Source organism: Rhinolophus sinicus, linkage group LG10, assembly GCF_036562045.2.
Source record: "Rhinolophus sinicus isolate RSC01 linkage group LG10, ASM3656204v1, whole genome shotgun sequence".
NCBI classification, from domain to species: Eukaryota; Metazoa; Chordata; class Mammalia; order Chiroptera; family Rhinolophidae; genus Rhinolophus; species Rhinolophus sinicus.
Window position 1 is genome coordinate 32,414,570 of NC_133759.1, and position 17,923 is coordinate 32,432,492.

Below are 17,923 nucleotides of genomic sequence, written 5' to 3' on the forward strand. Positions count from 1 at the left end.
AACAATTTGAGTATGTGAATCTACTTTCTCAACTCAATTTTATGAAATCCACCTACAGTTAACTTTTTATAGTTCACGTATTTCCATTGAAAATTCAGCTTCCAAATTAAGATGTGTTATAAATGTAAAATAGACTCTGGATTTTGGGGGGAAAGTGTAAAATATCTTATTGGTAATTTGTTGTATTGGTTACATGTTGAAATGATAGTATTTGGCTAGATGACGTTAAATAAAATACATTGTTACGATTAGTTCCATTTCTTTTGACTTTCTTTAACGTGGCACTAGCAATGTAACATCACACGCGTGGCTTGCATTCCACTTCTCTTCCCCTTCAGGCTGGGGCAGACCTGTAACCCGAGTGTGGCCACCCGAATGCTCCTCGGAGCCCAGCAAGCAAGGCAAGGACAGACCCAGTGGACAAGTCAGAGGGAGGTGAGCCACTGCAGGGTCACTGCCCACCGCACCCCACCCCGCCCCCTCAGGGGGCCTAAGTCTTCCACTTCCACACACCCCGAGTCCCTTTTCCTCACATTAGCTGGCTCTTCCTGATGTTTGCAGTCAAACAGCCGAACAGACCTGATCAGGATATGTCAGGAAGTGAGTCTCTACCCTTGGCCCCCCTGTGACCCGAATCCCGGGTACATCTTGTTGCCGCTGACGTCACAACCCTGGGGCTGGGACAGCGGCGTCTATGTCAGCTCCTTGGGGATTCTGATGCTCAGCCAGGCTTGAGAAGCTCGGCTTTAGGTATTTTCAGCATCAGCAGGGCGAGTTGGTTAACATAGCCTATGCCAGCACACTTCTGACAGAGGTTCAACACACTTCCTGGGATCCCTGCCCTCCCGCTGGAGGAATACCATTCACACAGTCAGCTAATATTTATTCCCAATCTCGGAATTGTCCTAGATGCTAAGGAAATGGCAGTAAACAAAACAGACAAAAACCCCTCCCTGCTAGACATACTTTTTAGTGGGGGAAGGGATTTAATAAGCCCCATAAAAAAGAAACAGAGTATGTTACATGGTGAAAGTGCTAAGGAGAAAACCAAACCAGGGAAGGGTGTAAGGTCTGACTGTGTGTGTTTAGATGGGGTGGTCACAGAAGGAGCACCTCGGAGGTCCTGTTTGCAGGGGAGGAGCAAGGCTTCCGAGCATGGGGTGGAGGGAGAGCTTTCCGGGCAAACAGAGAAGCAAGTGCAGAGATCCCAAGGTAGGACTTTGGCCTTGAAGTTGCCATGAAGTTCCTTAATTCTCCCCCCACCCCCACCCCTGACTTGTGAGGCCGAAGGCTGCTCAGAACTTCTGGATGCTGCCCGTGGTCACGGAGGGGCAGTGGGCAGGGCCGGGGGTCCTGGGGCCAGGGCAAGCTCTGCGCAGGACTCGGGGAGGCTGTTGCCTTAACAACATCCCCTACCTTGTGTGATTTGCGGGGCCGTTTTGAAATTGGAATCCACTCTTGTCAGTCAAAGGGATCTCACGAGGATTTGCAGAAGGAGTAAGTAGTTTCTAGACCATATACCAATTGTGGCCAGAGGGCTCCCTGACTCTACCCAATATAGTCCTTGCAGAGGGGCAATGTCAGCCTTGCATGGCGGCACTCGGCATGTTTGCAAGCAGCTGACCAGGACCTGGGGACTTGAGTCCCCTGTGAGGGACACGCTCCCGATCCCCAGGGCACCTCGAATCCTGGCCTGCATGTGAGGATTGGACTTGAGGCCCACGTCTGTCTGTGCCTATGGACAGATAAGCCTATTAACAGTTGGGTTTTGATTTTTTTAAAATGCATTCAAGTAATCAAAAGTCAAATGAGAGTATCCTAATTTCCCAGGAGTAGGTGGAGAGCTTTCCCTTCTGCTCAGTGAGGGAAGTTTTTAATTAATAGTCCCAGCGTGCTGAGATAAGTGAGGAAATCCAGGAAGGCTCTTCTTGCATATTTTTACCCCATAAGAGTGCCCTATTTTAACAGGAAACAGTACTTTTTCTAATTGAAAAAAAATATCTGAGGTATTGGCAGAACAACAGAAGGTCTGTGTGGCTGGTGCGGAGTAAAGAAAAAGAATGGTAGAAATTAACGTCAGACAGGTAAGGGTGGTGGGGAGAGGAGGCATCTGTAGGGTCCACTTTCAACCATTTAAAGAGTGAAACACGGCTCGTCACCAGGGTGGTGTCAGCCCGCAACCCAGAGGGTGCAGGGGTGCAGGGCAGGGTCACCTGGAGAGCCGTGTGCACACCCTGCTCTCTGTCTGGCTGAGATCTTAACTGGGGCTTATTTTCGGGGAAACACGGTATGTGCAGTGAGAAGTGCTGTGAAAAAAAGAATAGCAGATAGCAGTGAAGGACAAAGTGTGTGGTGCTAGTTTAGAACAAGTGGTCAAGAAAGGACCCTTTGAGAAGGAGACTTTTGTGCAGGCTTCTGGAAATCTCAGGGTCTTTCCAGGCAGAGAAAACAGGGACAACCAGATTCAGAGGCCTGGCCGTGGTTGATTGTTGGGCCAGTAGCCAGGAGGCCGTGATGGAGGGAGCGAGCAGGGGTGGTGCACTCAGAGGTGTCAGGGGACAAGCTCAGAAGGAACTGTCTGCCAAGGCAAGGCCTGTGGATTCTAGTCTGATGAGTGAAAAGCCCCTGCAACATGTTGACAGGGTCGTGCTGGCTGCGGGGAGAGACTAAAAGCCCTGATGGGACACCAGCCCAGTCATCCAGGCAAAATAAATACACGCCCCAAACCCTGGTTGGAAGGGCTAACAGTAGGCCCACTGACCGCTCTGCACCCCTTTACTCCTTGGGGGTGGGAGCATCAAGTGCCCGTGAAAGAGGAAAGCCGCGCTAAGGCTACCCAGCTTCATTGAAACAGGGCATTTGTCCATAGAAGACATTTTCTTAAATGCTATAAAGTGAAATGTATTTAAGGCCTTCTCTAATTTGACATGCCTTCAGAAGCCTGGATAAGAAGTACCTCTCTTCTTAACTTCCCAGAAACTGCTGCTGCTGAATTCAAGACTGAGGACCGTGGTGTTTGCAAGCCTTCTGCAGCCCATCTGTCAAAGTGCCTGCATGGGGCTCTGGGACTCCAGCTTCTCACCCACTTCAGTTTTCTTGGATGAAATCTGAGCAGGCCTATGACACGTATGTACGTCGACCACAACCGTGTGAAGCACTGGGGTGATGTGCGCCTTGGGGGAAGCCTTTGTAAATAGCACAGGTTGCGGAGGAAATCAGCTCCTCCACGAGCAGCTGAACTTCCCCTTGTGTGTTCCCCCAGGTTAAAATGTCAGCTGCCAAAGAGGTTCCCCCTGGGAAAGCACTGCCACGCTGTCCACGCCGGCTTTGTGGGGAGCCTCGTGGTGACTTCCCTGCTGGACAATGCTCCCTGCTGCTGACCACATGCAAATCTCAGAGACTTCCCACCGGGTAAAGCACTGACTGGTGAGTTCTCGCCTTCTTCCCGCCATGTGGGGTATTACACAGGGCAACTTCTTCCTTTCAAACCATGTGGTTCCAGATGCACAGCAAACCTGGCTGCCTGTCCCAGGTGGACGGCTGCATCGTGACACCAGGTGACAACCTGAGGAGACCCCAGAAATGGCTGGGAGGCTCCCATGCTTAGTCAGTCCATTCACTCACTGCGATTGAGGCAAGGGTTCCCTGAGCTTACTTTATCCTTTGGAGACTGGACTCTTCCCTTTGAAAACAACCCTTACTATTCTTTACAGCATTTTATCTGAATAAATTAAGGGTACGGGAGAGAACTGAATATGGGCCACAGGGAGTGACTGTGTATATGACAGACAGAGGTAAAAATAGATTAATTGAAACAAGTTAACCACCAGCTTAGCCCATTTTCCTCAAAGAGAAAACAATGATCACAAAACCGTAAGTACAAGATATAACGTTTAATTCTAATTGTTCAGAAACAATCCTGATTTAAGTCACAACTTTTAAAACTAGTAATAAGGTTAACTAGCTTGGGTTATAAGATTTTATCCAGTTTAAGGATACCTTACATAGTACTTTATTGTGGTTCACGAATATCAAGGTGCTTCTTCAATATGGCTTCAGTGACTGTTATAAGAAACCCTCGGTAAGTAAGAGTTCTCTAGGTTTAAAAGTTAATTCCAACGTGTAGGAATAAAAATGAGGCATAGAGAGAGGTTAAGGCTCAAAGGAAAAATGTTTAAGAGGCCCACATGATACATAAGGAATCAGAACCCAGGTCTTTGTCAAATGTCTGCTCCCACCCTCACTCCAAGACAACATTTAAACAGTGATAGAAATAATCTCAGGACATCAATACACTGATGTGATGTGTATGCTTTCTAATAAAACAATTTTGTCATTTTTAGAAATAAAAATGCGTTCATTTGAAGACTGAAAAATTCACCAGTTACTATTCCAATGGCATCCACACGAAAAAGGTGACAAGAAACAGGTAAAATTAATTTTAATATATTTTATTCACTATATCCAAATTTTATTTCAACATGTAGTCAATATTTAAGAAGTATTAATAAAAATATTTACTTTTTCATACTATCAAAATTTGATGTATATTTTATACCTTATTTCTTAATTCAGATGCTAAATTTTCATTCAAAATACTTGCTCTGTATTTAGATTTCATAAAATTTACATTTGAAAAAGTCAATTCACATACCAAGTTAGTTGAAGCATACCTAAAAGATTTCCAGTAACTGAGTTGAGAATCAATATTAATTAAAATTTTTAAAAATCAAAAATTCAGTTCCTCAGTTGCACTAGCCACAATTCAAGTGCTCAAGAGTCACGCGTAGCCCATGGCTGCTATACTGAACCAGCTGCTTTAAAGAGCCACAGGAGTCTGCTCTTAATACAAGGGTGTTGCTTTAACGGGACAGCAGTTAGAGCAGACGTCTTTAATCTCTTCTCAAAATTAAATAACTTTCTTGTACCTTAAACTATCCACTGTCTCATCAACATATTATAAATTATTAAAATTTTTCTTAATTATATTTTGTCATAATATGCCATATTTTGTAGTAAAACTGCATTCAGATATTATGTATAAATGCTTCCTGTTGAATTATAAAGAAACTTATATGAAGCATCTTTCTCCAAAGTAAACATTACTACAAAATATTAAACCAACTCCTAAGACCAATGTTAAAAAGGAGATCCCATTATATTATTTACAAAGTAATGATTAAATATTCGTTGAATATTTATTTAAATGGCACAATTCATGAGAATCAAAGTGAAAATATGTTTATGCCTATGCTTTAGCTGTCATTCACTTCATTATCTCTTTACTAATTGAGTATTTAAAAAATGCAAAACAGTTAGGTATTAGACTGAATGACAACAGTCTAACACCTTGAAATTATAAAACCTACTGATCAAAATAGATGCTCAAATCTTTACCGAAAGTAATTAAGTCTTGTGGTTAAATTGCTGCAAAAATAGAAAGATTCAAATGCTGGAGCCCATGAAGTTTGTCTAAAGGTGAGACGGTGCCGCCTCCTTACACCTTGGCCCTCAAGCTTCTGGCTTGGTCCCGAAGCTCCAATGCTGCAATTGCCGAGAGGTGGACTTCATCAGGCCCATCTGCTAGGCGCAAGGTTCGCGTTAAGGCGTACCTGGACAAACGGAAGGAACAGGGATGGCAGGAGTTACCAGAGCGGAACAGATACTTTAATGTCAGTCACTCTGATTCTAAGCCCAAACTATTAATTTTTGCAGTCTCACCAAAGCAGTGATAAGAAAAAGAGCAGAGGGAAAATCAAAGAAAGAAGCCCACAGACTTCTGAAATGTCATTTTAAAGTTCTCACCTTGGGAACTGTACTTTCAAAGGGCATAGTGCAGTGGGCTTAGTCTCAGCCTTGATTAGCTACAGATTACTAGAAGTTGCTACAACTAGAGGGGATCTCTTAGGTAAGCAACAAGCAGTGAAGTATAAATATATAATACTTCTATATTTATAAATATACAGTATAGGTATGTAGTTCTTTCTTAAGGTTAGAAATGGATGAGGGGAAAGGGATGTGATAGAGAAGGTGGCCCTGTGACTGTGGGGATGGACAATGGAGAGTATTCCTTCTCGACTCCCAGCAACCAGAATCTGGACATGAGATGGTCACTGGTGTGCCCTGCTCAGAGTGGCCGAGGCCCCCTGTGGACGTGGTAAGCCGTCCTCGGTTTACATACCTAAGCCTGGCCCTGGGCTCCCTTTGGCCATCTCTGCCCCCTACTTTCCTTCCTAGTTGAGGTTGAACATCCCATGCTATTTCGTCTACCCAGGAACCCCAGAGTAAAAGCTTACATAATTGACTGAGACACTAGTTGTAATCGTAAGAGCAACTATTAATTCATACTGAGCTGTATGTTAAAGTACCTATATTACAGTTGACCTTGGAACAGTGAGGAGGGTAGGTCGCTGATGTTCAGTGTAGCTGAAAATCCCCATATAACAAGTCCATTATCTAGCATTCAATTATACTTTAAACTACGTTAGTATCTTTGTTTTCTTCTTAAACAGTGTCACGGCATCTGTAGATGTTTAACTCCAAGCCTGTCAAAATTAGATGGTTATTAAATGATAGCCACTCACATGTTAGCCAGTGGGTAATCCTGGGAAACACCTGCACCTCCGCACACTTGGATGGCCCGGTCAATAATCTTGCAGGCGGCCCGAGGGGCAGCCACTTTAATCATGGCAATCTACAAAAGCAAGATACAAAAAGAATATACCTGTCTTCAACAATACACATTGTGACAGTCTGATATAATCTGTATTTTCTTTGTGAAATGGAATGAGGGAACTTTCCCACATGCATCACCACTTAAACAGGATCTTTGATGAAAGCCAATAAGGATCCGCTGTGATGCAGCAAACGGCCATATTTCAGTCAATACAGACCTTTTGGAAAGAGACAGCTCTTCCAAATCACATTTTTTTTATTTCTAACTTGCTTTGTTTCCAAAAGAATTTCAGGCAGCTGATAAATTACTTTCATCACCTTAAGGCTCATAAAAAGAGTTCAAGAATCTTTACTAATCAGTTTTTTCTTAGCAATGTTATTGGCATTTAGAATTAAATGATCACGTTCTTATTCCATACAAGCCAGAAGCATAAGAAGGCAGGGGACAAGAGGCACCTTTTATGTGTCACACACAGTGCTGTGCATTCTATATCATCTTGGTCACTCTTTACTAGAACCCTACGCCATAGGCAGAAAGCTTAGATACTTGGCCTAGTGTCAAAAGGCTAGCAGAAAGTGACATACTGAGTACAATTCCAGGTCCGTATGAAGTCCGGAATTTCCCTAATCCCTGTGGCTACATCTCAAGAAAACTAGTAGGTGCCATACATTTATAATCTTTAAACCAAAACCATAAGAAGCTTCCAATATTCCCAGTGTCATCAAGGTACTAGTGGGACCTGAAATGCCCAATGGGTGAAGAAACCAGAACAGGCTTGGCCAATGGTGGTCCTAGGGGCCTCACCTCCTTCTTAGCGCCACTGCTGCCCAGAGTGTCAATTTTGTGGGCAGCTCTCAGGGTCAACAAGCGGATCTCTTCAATGGCAATGCGACTTTCAGCAATCCAGTGAGCCACAACTTCCTGTAGGGGAGCAAAGGACAGCAAAACGGGAGATAAGCTGGTGCTGATGGCACATGTAACACAGCCTTGTGGTTTGGTGAAAACACTCTAGGCCAAAGACTGTTCCCAAGCCTTACTTTACATGTTTTTAAGTGGAAGAGTTAATGCGTTTGATACAATTTCTTTAATAGTTCTAACACCTGATTTATTTCACCGTTAGTGAGATTGGTAGTTTGTGGCTTTTGAGGACTCAGTCCATTTCATCTAAGTTGTTAAATTTATGTTCTGTGCACTCATGCCTGAGTGTGAGGGTCCCAAGGCCCAGATCTGCAGTGGAGGAGATTCCATGTCAGCCTCAGCTCCAGGCCCATTCTCCAATCCAGCTTTTCCTGAAGAGCTCTGTATTGAGGTTTACAGGGTATCTGCACGGATTAAGAAAAAGGTACTTCCAATGACTTCTACTTCCAGGAAAATGGAGTAAGAGATGTACTTTTCCCTTTCGTCTTGCTAAGTACAGTTAAAAAACTGGGAATTATCTATATAACAAACCTAAGAAGACTCTGAATGTTGGAGAAAAGAAGGCAGACCTGCTAGGGACTTCCAGACTAAAAGAATAACTTGGTGGTGATTTCTCTGGGTTTTCTTTTTGCCTCACATATCCCAGACCTGGAGCTGAACAAGACGGCAACCTGGAAATGCCTCTGAGCACAAACAAGAATCAAACAAAAAAGTGTCCCACCAAAGCCTTCTCTGTTTAGCTGAAGGATTGGGTAGGGGTAGCCTAGCAAGACAGAAAACCTTAATACAATAACAACTCTACCCAAGCCAAACGCAGAAAAAACTATGGCCCTGCCCCTACTCATGCCTGCAGATTTCCACTCATCAGTGTTATAATGAGGAACCTCAACACCCCTGCCAGGGAGGTATCAGAGAAGCCAAACGAGGAGCTAGACTAGCAACAAGCTCCATTCCACCTGTGGTGTCAGTGGAGACCACCTGGGGAGCCTGGACTCCTCTCCTCAGTATCAGTGGAAGCTGAGAAGGAACCTGGACTTCTACATCTGCCTGGCAGTAATGAGATGGTAGAACCCCATCTTCTAACAGTGGTGTCTTGGAAAGCCAGCTAAAATAGAAGGTTTATATAGGCTAATATCCCTGATGAACATAGATGCAAAAATCGTCCAGAAAATATTGGCAAACCAAATTCAGCAATATGCTGAAAAGATCATACACCATGTTCAAGTGAGATTTATTCCTGGCATACAAGGTTGATTCAGTATCCACAAATCAATTAACCAGATACACCACATAAATAGAATGAAGGATAAAAAAAATATGATTGTATCAATAGATGCAGAAAGAACATTTGACAAAATCTAACATTTATGTTAAAAATTCAGCAAAGTGGGGATACAGGGACCATACCTCAACATAATAAAGGCCATATATGGCAAACCCACATATAATATCATACTCAATCATGAAAAACTGAAAGCTTTTTCTTTAAGATCAGGAACAAGACAAAGATGTCCACTTTTTACTACAGTTGTTCAATATAGCATTGGAAGTCCTAGCCAGGCAATCAGAAAAGAAAGAGAAATAAAAGGCATCCAAATTGGAAAGGAAGAAGTAAAATTGTTATTTGCAGATGACTTGATACTATATAGAGAACCCAAAAGATTCCACCAAAAAACTATTAGAACTAATAAATGAATTCAGTAAAGTAGCAAGATACAAATTTAATATTCAGAAATCAGTTGCATTTTTATACAACAAACTATTAGAAAGAGAAATTAAGAAAACAATCCCATTTACAACTGCATCAAAAAGAATAAAACACCTAGGAATAAATTTAATGAAGGAGGTAAAAGACCTGTAGTTAGAAAGCTACTGTGTTTCCCTGAAAATAAGACCTAGCCGGACAATCAGCTCTAATGCGTCCTTTGGAGCAAAAATTAATATAAGACCCAGTCTTATATATAATATGTTATAGTAAAATAAGACCCGGTCTTATATTATATTACATATATTATAGTGATGTTGTATTATATATAATATAGTAAAATAAGACTGGGTCTTATATTAATTTTTGCTTCAAAAGACGCATTACAGCTGATTGTCCGGCTAGGTCTTATTTTCGGGGAAACATGGTATAAGACACTGAAGAAAGACATCGAAGACACAAATAAATGGAATCATATACTGTGCTCATGGACAGGAGGTGTTAACATTGTTAAATGTCCATAATACCCAAAGAAATCTACAGGTTCAGTACAATCCCTATCAAAATACCAATGGCATTTTCCACAGAACTAGAATAATCCTAAAATTTTTATGAACCACAAAAGACTCCAAATACCAAAGCAATCTTAAGAAAGAACAACAAAGTTGGAGGTATTATGCTACCTGATATCAAACTATACCACAAGATGATAGTAATCAAAACAGCATGGTACTGGCATAAAAACAGACACATAGATCAATGGAGCAGAATAGAGAGCCCAGAAATAAACCCATGCTTATATGGTCATTTCATCTACAACAAATGAGGCAAGAATATACAGTAGCGTAAAGACAGTCTCTTCAATAAAATGGTATTAGGGAAACTGGATACATGCAAAAAAAAAAAATGATTTAGACCACCTTCTAATACCATATACAAAAATAAACTCAAAATGGATTTAAAGACTTAAATGTAAAACCTGAAACCATAAAACTCTTAGAAGAAAATATAGGCAATAAACTCTTTGACAATGGTCTAGCAGTAATTTTTTTGGATACATTCCCTAGGGCAAAGACTACAAAAGCAAAAATAAACAATGGGAATACATCAAACTAAAAAACTTTTGCACCATAAAGGAAACCAATAAAACAAAAAGGCAACCTGCTGAATGGGAGAAGATATTTGCAAATGATTTATCTGATACTGGGTTATTATCCAAAATACATAAAGAACTCATACAGCTTGACATCAAAACAAGAAACCATTTGATTAAAAAAACAGGCAAAGGACCAGAATAGACATTTCTCCAAAGAGGGCATACAGATGTCCAACAGACACATGAGAAAGATGTTCAGCACCACTAATCATCAGGGAAATGCAAATTAAAACCACAATAAGATATCAACCTCACACCTGTCAGAATGGCTATCAATAAATCAGCAAACAATGAGTGTTGATGAGGACGTGGAGAAATGAGACCCCTCGTGCACTCTTGGTGGGATTGCAAATTAGTGCAACAGTATGGAAAACAGTATAGAGGTTCCTCAAAAAATTAAGAACTATCTTGTGACCCACCAATTCCACTTCTGGGTATTTATCCGAAGGAATTGAAAATACTACTTGGAAAAAATAAATGCATCCATATGTTCATTGCTGCACTGTTTACAATAGTCAAGACACAGAAGCAATCTTAATGTCCATCAATGGATGAATGGATAAAGCAGATGTGAGATATATCTGTGTGTGGCACACACATACACACATGAATATTACTCGGCCACAAAAAAATTGAAATTTTACTGTTTGCAACAACATGGACAGCCCTAGAGGCTAGTATTATGCTAAGGGAAATAGGTCAGACAGAGAAAGACAAATACCATATGATTTCACTGTATGTGGAATCTAAAAAACAAAATAAACAAAACAAACAGACTCATAGATACAGAGAACAAACTGATGGTTGCCAGATGGGAGGGGGTTTAAGTGAAAAAGGTGAAGGCATTAAGAAGTACAAATTGGTAGTTACAAAATAGTCACTGGGATGTAAAGTACGGTTTAGGGAAAATAGTAATATTGTAATAACTAGGTATGGTACCAAGTAGGTACTCGACTAATTGGAGAGATCACTATAAATTATGTAATTGTCTAAGCACTATGCTGCACACCTGAAACTAATGTAATGTTAAGTGTGAAGTCTAATTGAAATAAAATAGTGAAAAAATAATCATTTTAAAAGACAGTATTACCCCAATACCAAAACCAGATAAAGACGGTACAAAAAATAAAAAATAAAAAATAAAAAGAACTACTGACCAATATCCCTCATGAATACACATGAAAAAATCCTTAACAAAATATTAGCAAGTAGAATTCAGCAATGCATAAAAGGAATTATACACCATGGCAAAGCAGGGTTTATTCCAAGGATGCAAAACTGATTTAATATTTGAAAATCAATCAGTGTACTCCACCATATTAGCAGGATAAAGAAGAAAAATTACATGGTCATATAAATCAATGCAGAAAAATAATTTGACAAAACTCAACACTCACTCACCATAAAAGGTCTCAGAAAACTAGTAATAGAGGGGAACTCACCTTGACAAAGAACATCTACAAAAACTTACAGCTAACATTATTATACTTGACATTCCCCTAAGATTGGGAACAAGGCGAAGAGGTCCACTCTCACCACTCTTACTCAATATAGTGCAGAAATTCTGGATAGTGCAATGAGGCATTAAAAGGAAATAAAATGTATACATATCTAAAAGGAAGAAATAAAACTGTCCCTTATTTGCAGATGACATAATTGTCTACATAAACCCCCATCTACAAAAAATCTCCTAAAACTAATGAGTTCAGTAAGGTCACAGGATACAAGATAAACAAAAATCAATTACATTTCTACATACTAGCAATGAACACATGGACACTGAAATGAAAAGCACAATATAAGTTATAATCCCTCAAAAAATGGAAATACTTTTATGTAAATATAAAAAAACATGTATAGGACTTGTACATTGAAAGCGATACATAGATAATAAAAACAAATCAAAGAAAAGCCGAATAAATGGAGAGACATACCGTGTTCATGGATTAGAAAATACAACATAGTAAAGATGTCAGTTCTTTCCAAGCTGATACATTGGTTGAATACAATTCCTATAAAAATCCCGGCAGGATTTTTTTCCTCACAGATATCAACAAGATTATTCTAAAATTTATATGAAAAGGCCAAGGAATAGAATAGCTGCAACAATTTTGAAAGAGAAGAATAGAGTGAAATGAATCAGTCATCATGATTTCAAGATTAATTATGTAATTATAGTAATCAAAATTGTGTGGCATTGGCAGAAAGAACAGGGAACCCAGAAATAGACCCACACAAATATGCTGAGTGATTTTTGAGAAAGGCTTGAAAATGATTCAACTAAGGAAGGATAGCCTTTCCAATAAATAGCACTGAAACATTTGGATATCCATAAGCAAAGAAATAAACCTTGACCTACTGCCTTATACAAAAATTAACTCCAAATAGATTACAGACTCAAATGTAAAACTTTCAATAAATTATTATCGGAGAAAATCTTCAGGATCTAGAGCTATGCAAAGCATTCTTAGACTTGACATTAAAAACATGATCCATAAAAGGAAAATTGACAAATTAAAAGCTTGTCAAAATGAAATACCTTTGCTCTGTGAAAGACCCTGTTAAGAGACTGAAAAGGTAAGCCACAGCATGGGAAAAAATATTTGTAAATCACATATTTGGCAAAGGATATTATCTAGGATATATGAGGAACTCTCAAAACTCAACAGTAAAAACACAATCCAGGTAGAACATGGGCATAAGACATGAACTGAAGAGGACACATGAAAAGATGTTCAACATGATTAGCCATTAGGAAAATATAAATTACAACCACAATGAGATACCACAATAAACCTAGCAGATGGCGAAAATGAAAAAATAAATAGTAAAAACACCATATGCTGGTGGGGATGTGAAGAAATGATCACTCATACACAGCTGGTGCAATGAACAGTATAGCCATTCTGGAAAAGAGTCTGGTGGTTTCTTAAAAAACTAAACATGCAAGTACCATATGAACCCAGCAACTGCATTCTTGGGCATTCATACCAGAGAAATAAGGACTCATGTTCACATAGAAACCTATACGTGAACGTGTATAGTAGCTTTATTTGTAACAACTACAAACTGCAAACAACCCATATATCCCTCGATAGGTAAATAGTTAAACTGTGGTAATCCATACCAAGGAATACTGCTCAGCAATAAAAAGGAATCAACTATTAAATACACATAACCTGAATGACTCTCCAAAGAATTATGCTGAGAATTAAACCAATCCCCAAAGTTTACATACTGTATGGTACCATTCTTGATATGACAAAAATCATAAAAATGAACAAATTACATGTCATGAGGGATTAATGAGGAGGTGGGGGTGAGAGTGAGGCAGGTGTGCCTACAAAAGGACGACAGGAGGGATCCTTGTGGTGATGCAAATGTTCTGTATCTTGACAATGACAGCACCTTGGTCCTGATACTGTATTACAATTTGGCAAGATGTTACTACTGGGGGAAACTGGGTGAAGGGTACAGGGATTGTTCTGTATCATTTCTTATATAAGCATATGAATCTACAATGATCTCAGATTAGAAAGATTGGTACTTGCTTCTCATTGGCTTAGTGAATACAGTCTCTGAGTTTTCTCCATTGTTCAGAACTTGGAAGGGAACGGGGGGTGTGGGAGGTGGGGGTATAAAATGGAAAACTATAGAGACCAAACCCACCATAAATCTTACAAGCAACCAAGCATTTAGAATTCAGCATTGATACTCAGGAGACATGGCAAATGCTTCCAGATAGCTGTACCTACATTTTTTTTGGTTCTCAGTTCTAACCACAGGACTGGTGTTTGTAAGGGAGAATAATACTTGTTAAGATAAATTTGACCAGTAGACAATTACAGTGTTCTGATTTGAGCGACATTAACCTTCCAATTTGATGCTTGGTCATGTTTGTTCTAGCACACTTCTTCAACGGGCTATTTGATCGGTTCCCCTCCCACAGTAATGTTCAGTATGATGGCCGCTAACCACACGTGGCTACTGAGCATGTGAAATGTGCCTAGTCTGAATTGAGATGCACTATATATTACAATGTATTAATACATCCTATAACTGAAATATACACCCAATTTAGAAGAATCAGTATTAGAAAGAGAATGTAAAATACCTTATTAAATTTTTTTATATTGATTTCATGTTGAAATGATAACATTTGGAAACACTGGGTTAAATAAAGGATTGTTAAAATAAATTTCATCTATTTCTTTTTACTTTTTAAAAACGTAAATTTTAGAAAATTTTAAGTTGCATTATGACTCACAATGTATTTCTATTGGATGGATCTGCCCTAGAGATTGAAATAAGACTCTGAGTTAACAACTTCAAACAAGCCACCAGTGGTCAGTGAGTATCTTTTTGATGGCTGTAAAACTGGGTGATTATAACTTCATGAATATACCCAAAATGCATTTACTTCTTAGCTTTAGAATAAAGCAGTGTTTTCAGCTGGGTCTCTACAGACCCTAGATTTGCTGAAAAGCATTATAAGGGTAGAAACTGAGTGCTCTAAGGAATTGCCAGATTATTTATTAAGACAGAATTTTGATATAGAACTTTCAGCGTTACCGCCTGAAATATTTAGAAGGCAGCTGGAAGGAGTCTCCAAATTCAGGGGAACGGAATGTTACTTTCACAAGTTGGAAAAACAAAAAGCCAAAAAATGCTCGCCCAGATTTTTGTTTAGGACATGCTGACACACACATCTCATTTACTTCTACCAGATCACACATATATCTTTCACTTCTGCCAGATCATCTTTGTGATAAATGCAAATAGTTTCCAGTGAAGGGAGTCATATTTTTGAAAAGCCCAGGTTTATTCTGCCTGATACCTTAACTTTAAAAAGCAGGAGGAATATTTCCTCTATTACAGTATTAAAACATCTCTCATGAAAGCAGCACTTGAGCAGCGTGCTTTAGTGTGTTCCAGATGCCTGTCTACATTTCTGTGTCCTCCCTTCACCCTTTTCCAGGGTTGGGATGCAACCTTGAAAAGTGTAACGAGATAGTCGATGCCATAAGTGACTCTTTAGCTCCTACTCCAGCAGCAGCGTAGAGTGTAACATGGCCCCAGAGTCCACACCTTCTTACTGACTCCCACAGTGCCCACCTGACAGCTGAGCTCTTGCCCTCACCATGTACTAAAGGGCTTTCCACGAATTATTCATAGGTGTGGGCCAGAAAACAAGCTGTATTTTTCCACAAAGACAATGTTACAACTACATCATAGATATGCTAAATAATATTTCACAAAAAGCAAACAGCCTATAGAAATCTAAGGTAAAAATATACTGCAAAATTTTATACTTCACAAGGCGACCAATGTTACTAAAATATACCTGTCCAGCAAACACATTTTATCACCATGAGTATGACCTCACACTAACATGTTAGCAATTGTAAGTATTAAATATTTAAAATTAATTTTTCTTGTCTTCTTAGAAGTTAGAAGGGCTTTGGGGGGGATGATTTGAATATCCTACTTCTCAAGAGTTTTCATAGGAAGTTTGAATGATAGCTTCTTCTCTCTTGATAAATATTGTCTCATTTTGATTATGTTGCCTCTATGTAATTACATTGTTTATTGTGCTTTGTAAACTACAGACTCAGTAGTACATAATTTATAGATGAGAATTTTAAAAATCACAAACATCCTGCCAAATGCCGGTTCCATTTCTACTTGCATTTCTCCAGTGACAGGGAACTTACTTCCTCCTGAAACAGTCCATTCATGCCATTTTCATCTCTCTCTCCTTTCACTGAGTTTTAGGCTGTTTTCCTATATCTTTACACTTATCTATCCAAATTCCTTCCATAAAGCCATAAACCAAAGCAAATCCTTCTTATAACAGCCCTCTCATGTCCACAAGGAGTGCTAATGTACCAGGTTGTCTATGGAATGAGAGTCTGAGAAAGTTAAAGGAATTGTCCACACTCTGTGTGCTGAGGCGTTGGAGCACTTTAGGAGTTATTTAATCTTTCACAAAGATGAATATCTCTCATCAGATTATATTTAAATACAGACATAAATATACTTTGTGGGAAAGAATCACCTTGTTTATATAGAGGAAATCTCTCTCTGACCAAGTAATGCTGTTTTGGTTCAAGGTCAGTGTAGTGCACTGGGCTACAATAAATTGAAATGAATAATTATCCTTACATGTGAATACAGCTTCTTCTTAAAGGCCACCCTCTGTGCTGCCCGTGTACACATGATCTGCAAAGCGCGTTCCGCCAAACCCACTATTCGCATACAGTGGTGGATTCTGCCAGGTCCTAAGCGGCCCTGGGCAATTTCAAATCCCCTTCCTTCACCTGGGAGAAAGAAAAGAGAACATGAAAATGGCCACAGCTCATTTATTTTGTTATGCACACAAATCCTGAGAAAATGATGAGCTACCCTCAATAAAAATGTCATTCTGGTAAGAAAAAAGTTCTGTAATTAGGTTCGTTATACATTTATGGAACTTGTGCTTTCGGTGTTTTTTAAGCCACCATCATTAAACATTTCAATCAAATTGAAGAACTATCTCTTGCGTACCCACTAGGCATCGGCTATTTATTAGTGCTGCAAGGGTTACAAAGGTAGATTAGACATAGTCCCTACACTAGGAGTTCCCGAGTGGAACCAAGAAGCAGGGACAAGGAAGCCAGGGATAAGGGACATGGAGGACAAAGAAAGGCCAAAGGACAGACTGAAACTCTAGGGCCTAGCAGCGTCGGGACTTGAGTGGATGGGATAAAGAACACAAAACGGAGGTGCCATTTGAGATGTTCTCTGAAGGTTGGGTAGGATTCCAGTAAGTAAGAGGGTGGTGTCATTCCAGGTATATGGTGTTCAAAGTTACTTATGCTTCTAACGTGTATATAAGACCAGAATTCAGAAAGTACTGAGGTTTTCTTAACACAAGTAGAGGCTGAGGATCATGTTTTAGGAAACATGTGTTGCTCTGAATTGTATAATTTTTGTAGTTAGCTATGTTTTCAATTGATGTGATATAAAATTATAGTCAAACACTTTACATTATTCCATGTAAGAAAATCCACAAAATGGAAAAATGTTCCCTTGTAAATGAAATAAGGGAAAGTATCTAAATTAAGGTAGACTTCGTATCTTTTCCATATTTAGGCCTGCAAATATTTTAATACAAAATATTAGAGAATCATTTTTGCAAACTTATCTCACCTAGTATTAAATTGGAGGCAGGAACTCGCACTTGATTAAAATGGATCTCAAAATGTCCTCCATGCAAATGATCTATCAAATAGAAAATAAGATTTTAAAGAGCAAAATGAGTTGACCAAAATATAGTCACGCATAATTAATCTGCTGAGGAAAAAGTAGGATTTAAGAGCCTCACGTCACAGACGTTCCTAGGTAGAGCTGAGCCCTGCACCATAGCCCAGAAAGCTCATCAACTGTTTCTTATTGTGAAAAGCAATTCCCGACAATGCAAAGAACC

The 17,923-nt window shown here is 39.6% G+C and overlaps 2 protein-coding genes across 4 annotated transcripts in view; one reads left to right on the forward strand and one right to left on the reverse strand.

The window, feature by feature from the left end:
- ACKR4 (atypical chemokine receptor 4) overlaps positions 1 to 17,923 on the forward strand; it is a 36,597-nt gene that overhangs the window by 1,852 nt on the left and 16,822 nt on the right. For both annotated transcript variants that reach the window (XM_074312846.1, XM_019725933.2), the window contains exons 2-5: positions 339 to 435; positions 2,977 to 3,126; positions 3,263 to 3,426; positions 4,344 to 4,429. The gene's annotated coding sequence lies outside the window, so the exon portion shown is untranslated. The remainder of the gene's footprint in view (positions 1 to 338; positions 436 to 2,976; positions 3,127 to 3,262; positions 3,427 to 4,343; positions 4,430 to 17,923) is intronic.
- ACAD11 (acyl-CoA dehydrogenase family member 11) overlaps positions 4,436 to 17,923 on the reverse strand; it is a 70,767-nt gene continuing 57,279 nt past the window's right edge. For both annotated transcript variants that reach the window (XM_074312842.1, XM_019725930.2), the window contains 5 exons: positions 17,647 to 17,718; positions 16,621 to 16,775; positions 7,481 to 7,597; positions 6,585 to 6,694; positions 4,436 to 5,612 (listed from right to left, as the gene is read on the reverse strand). In XM_074312842.1, coding sequence (XP_074168943.1) covers positions 5,498 to 5,612; positions 6,585 to 6,694; positions 7,481 to 7,597; positions 16,621 to 16,775; positions 17,647 to 17,718 — 569 coding nt within the window. In that variant the 3' untranslated portion in view covers positions 4,436 to 5,497. The remainder of the gene's footprint in view (positions 5,613 to 6,584; positions 6,695 to 7,480; positions 7,598 to 16,620; positions 16,776 to 17,646; positions 17,719 to 17,923) is intronic.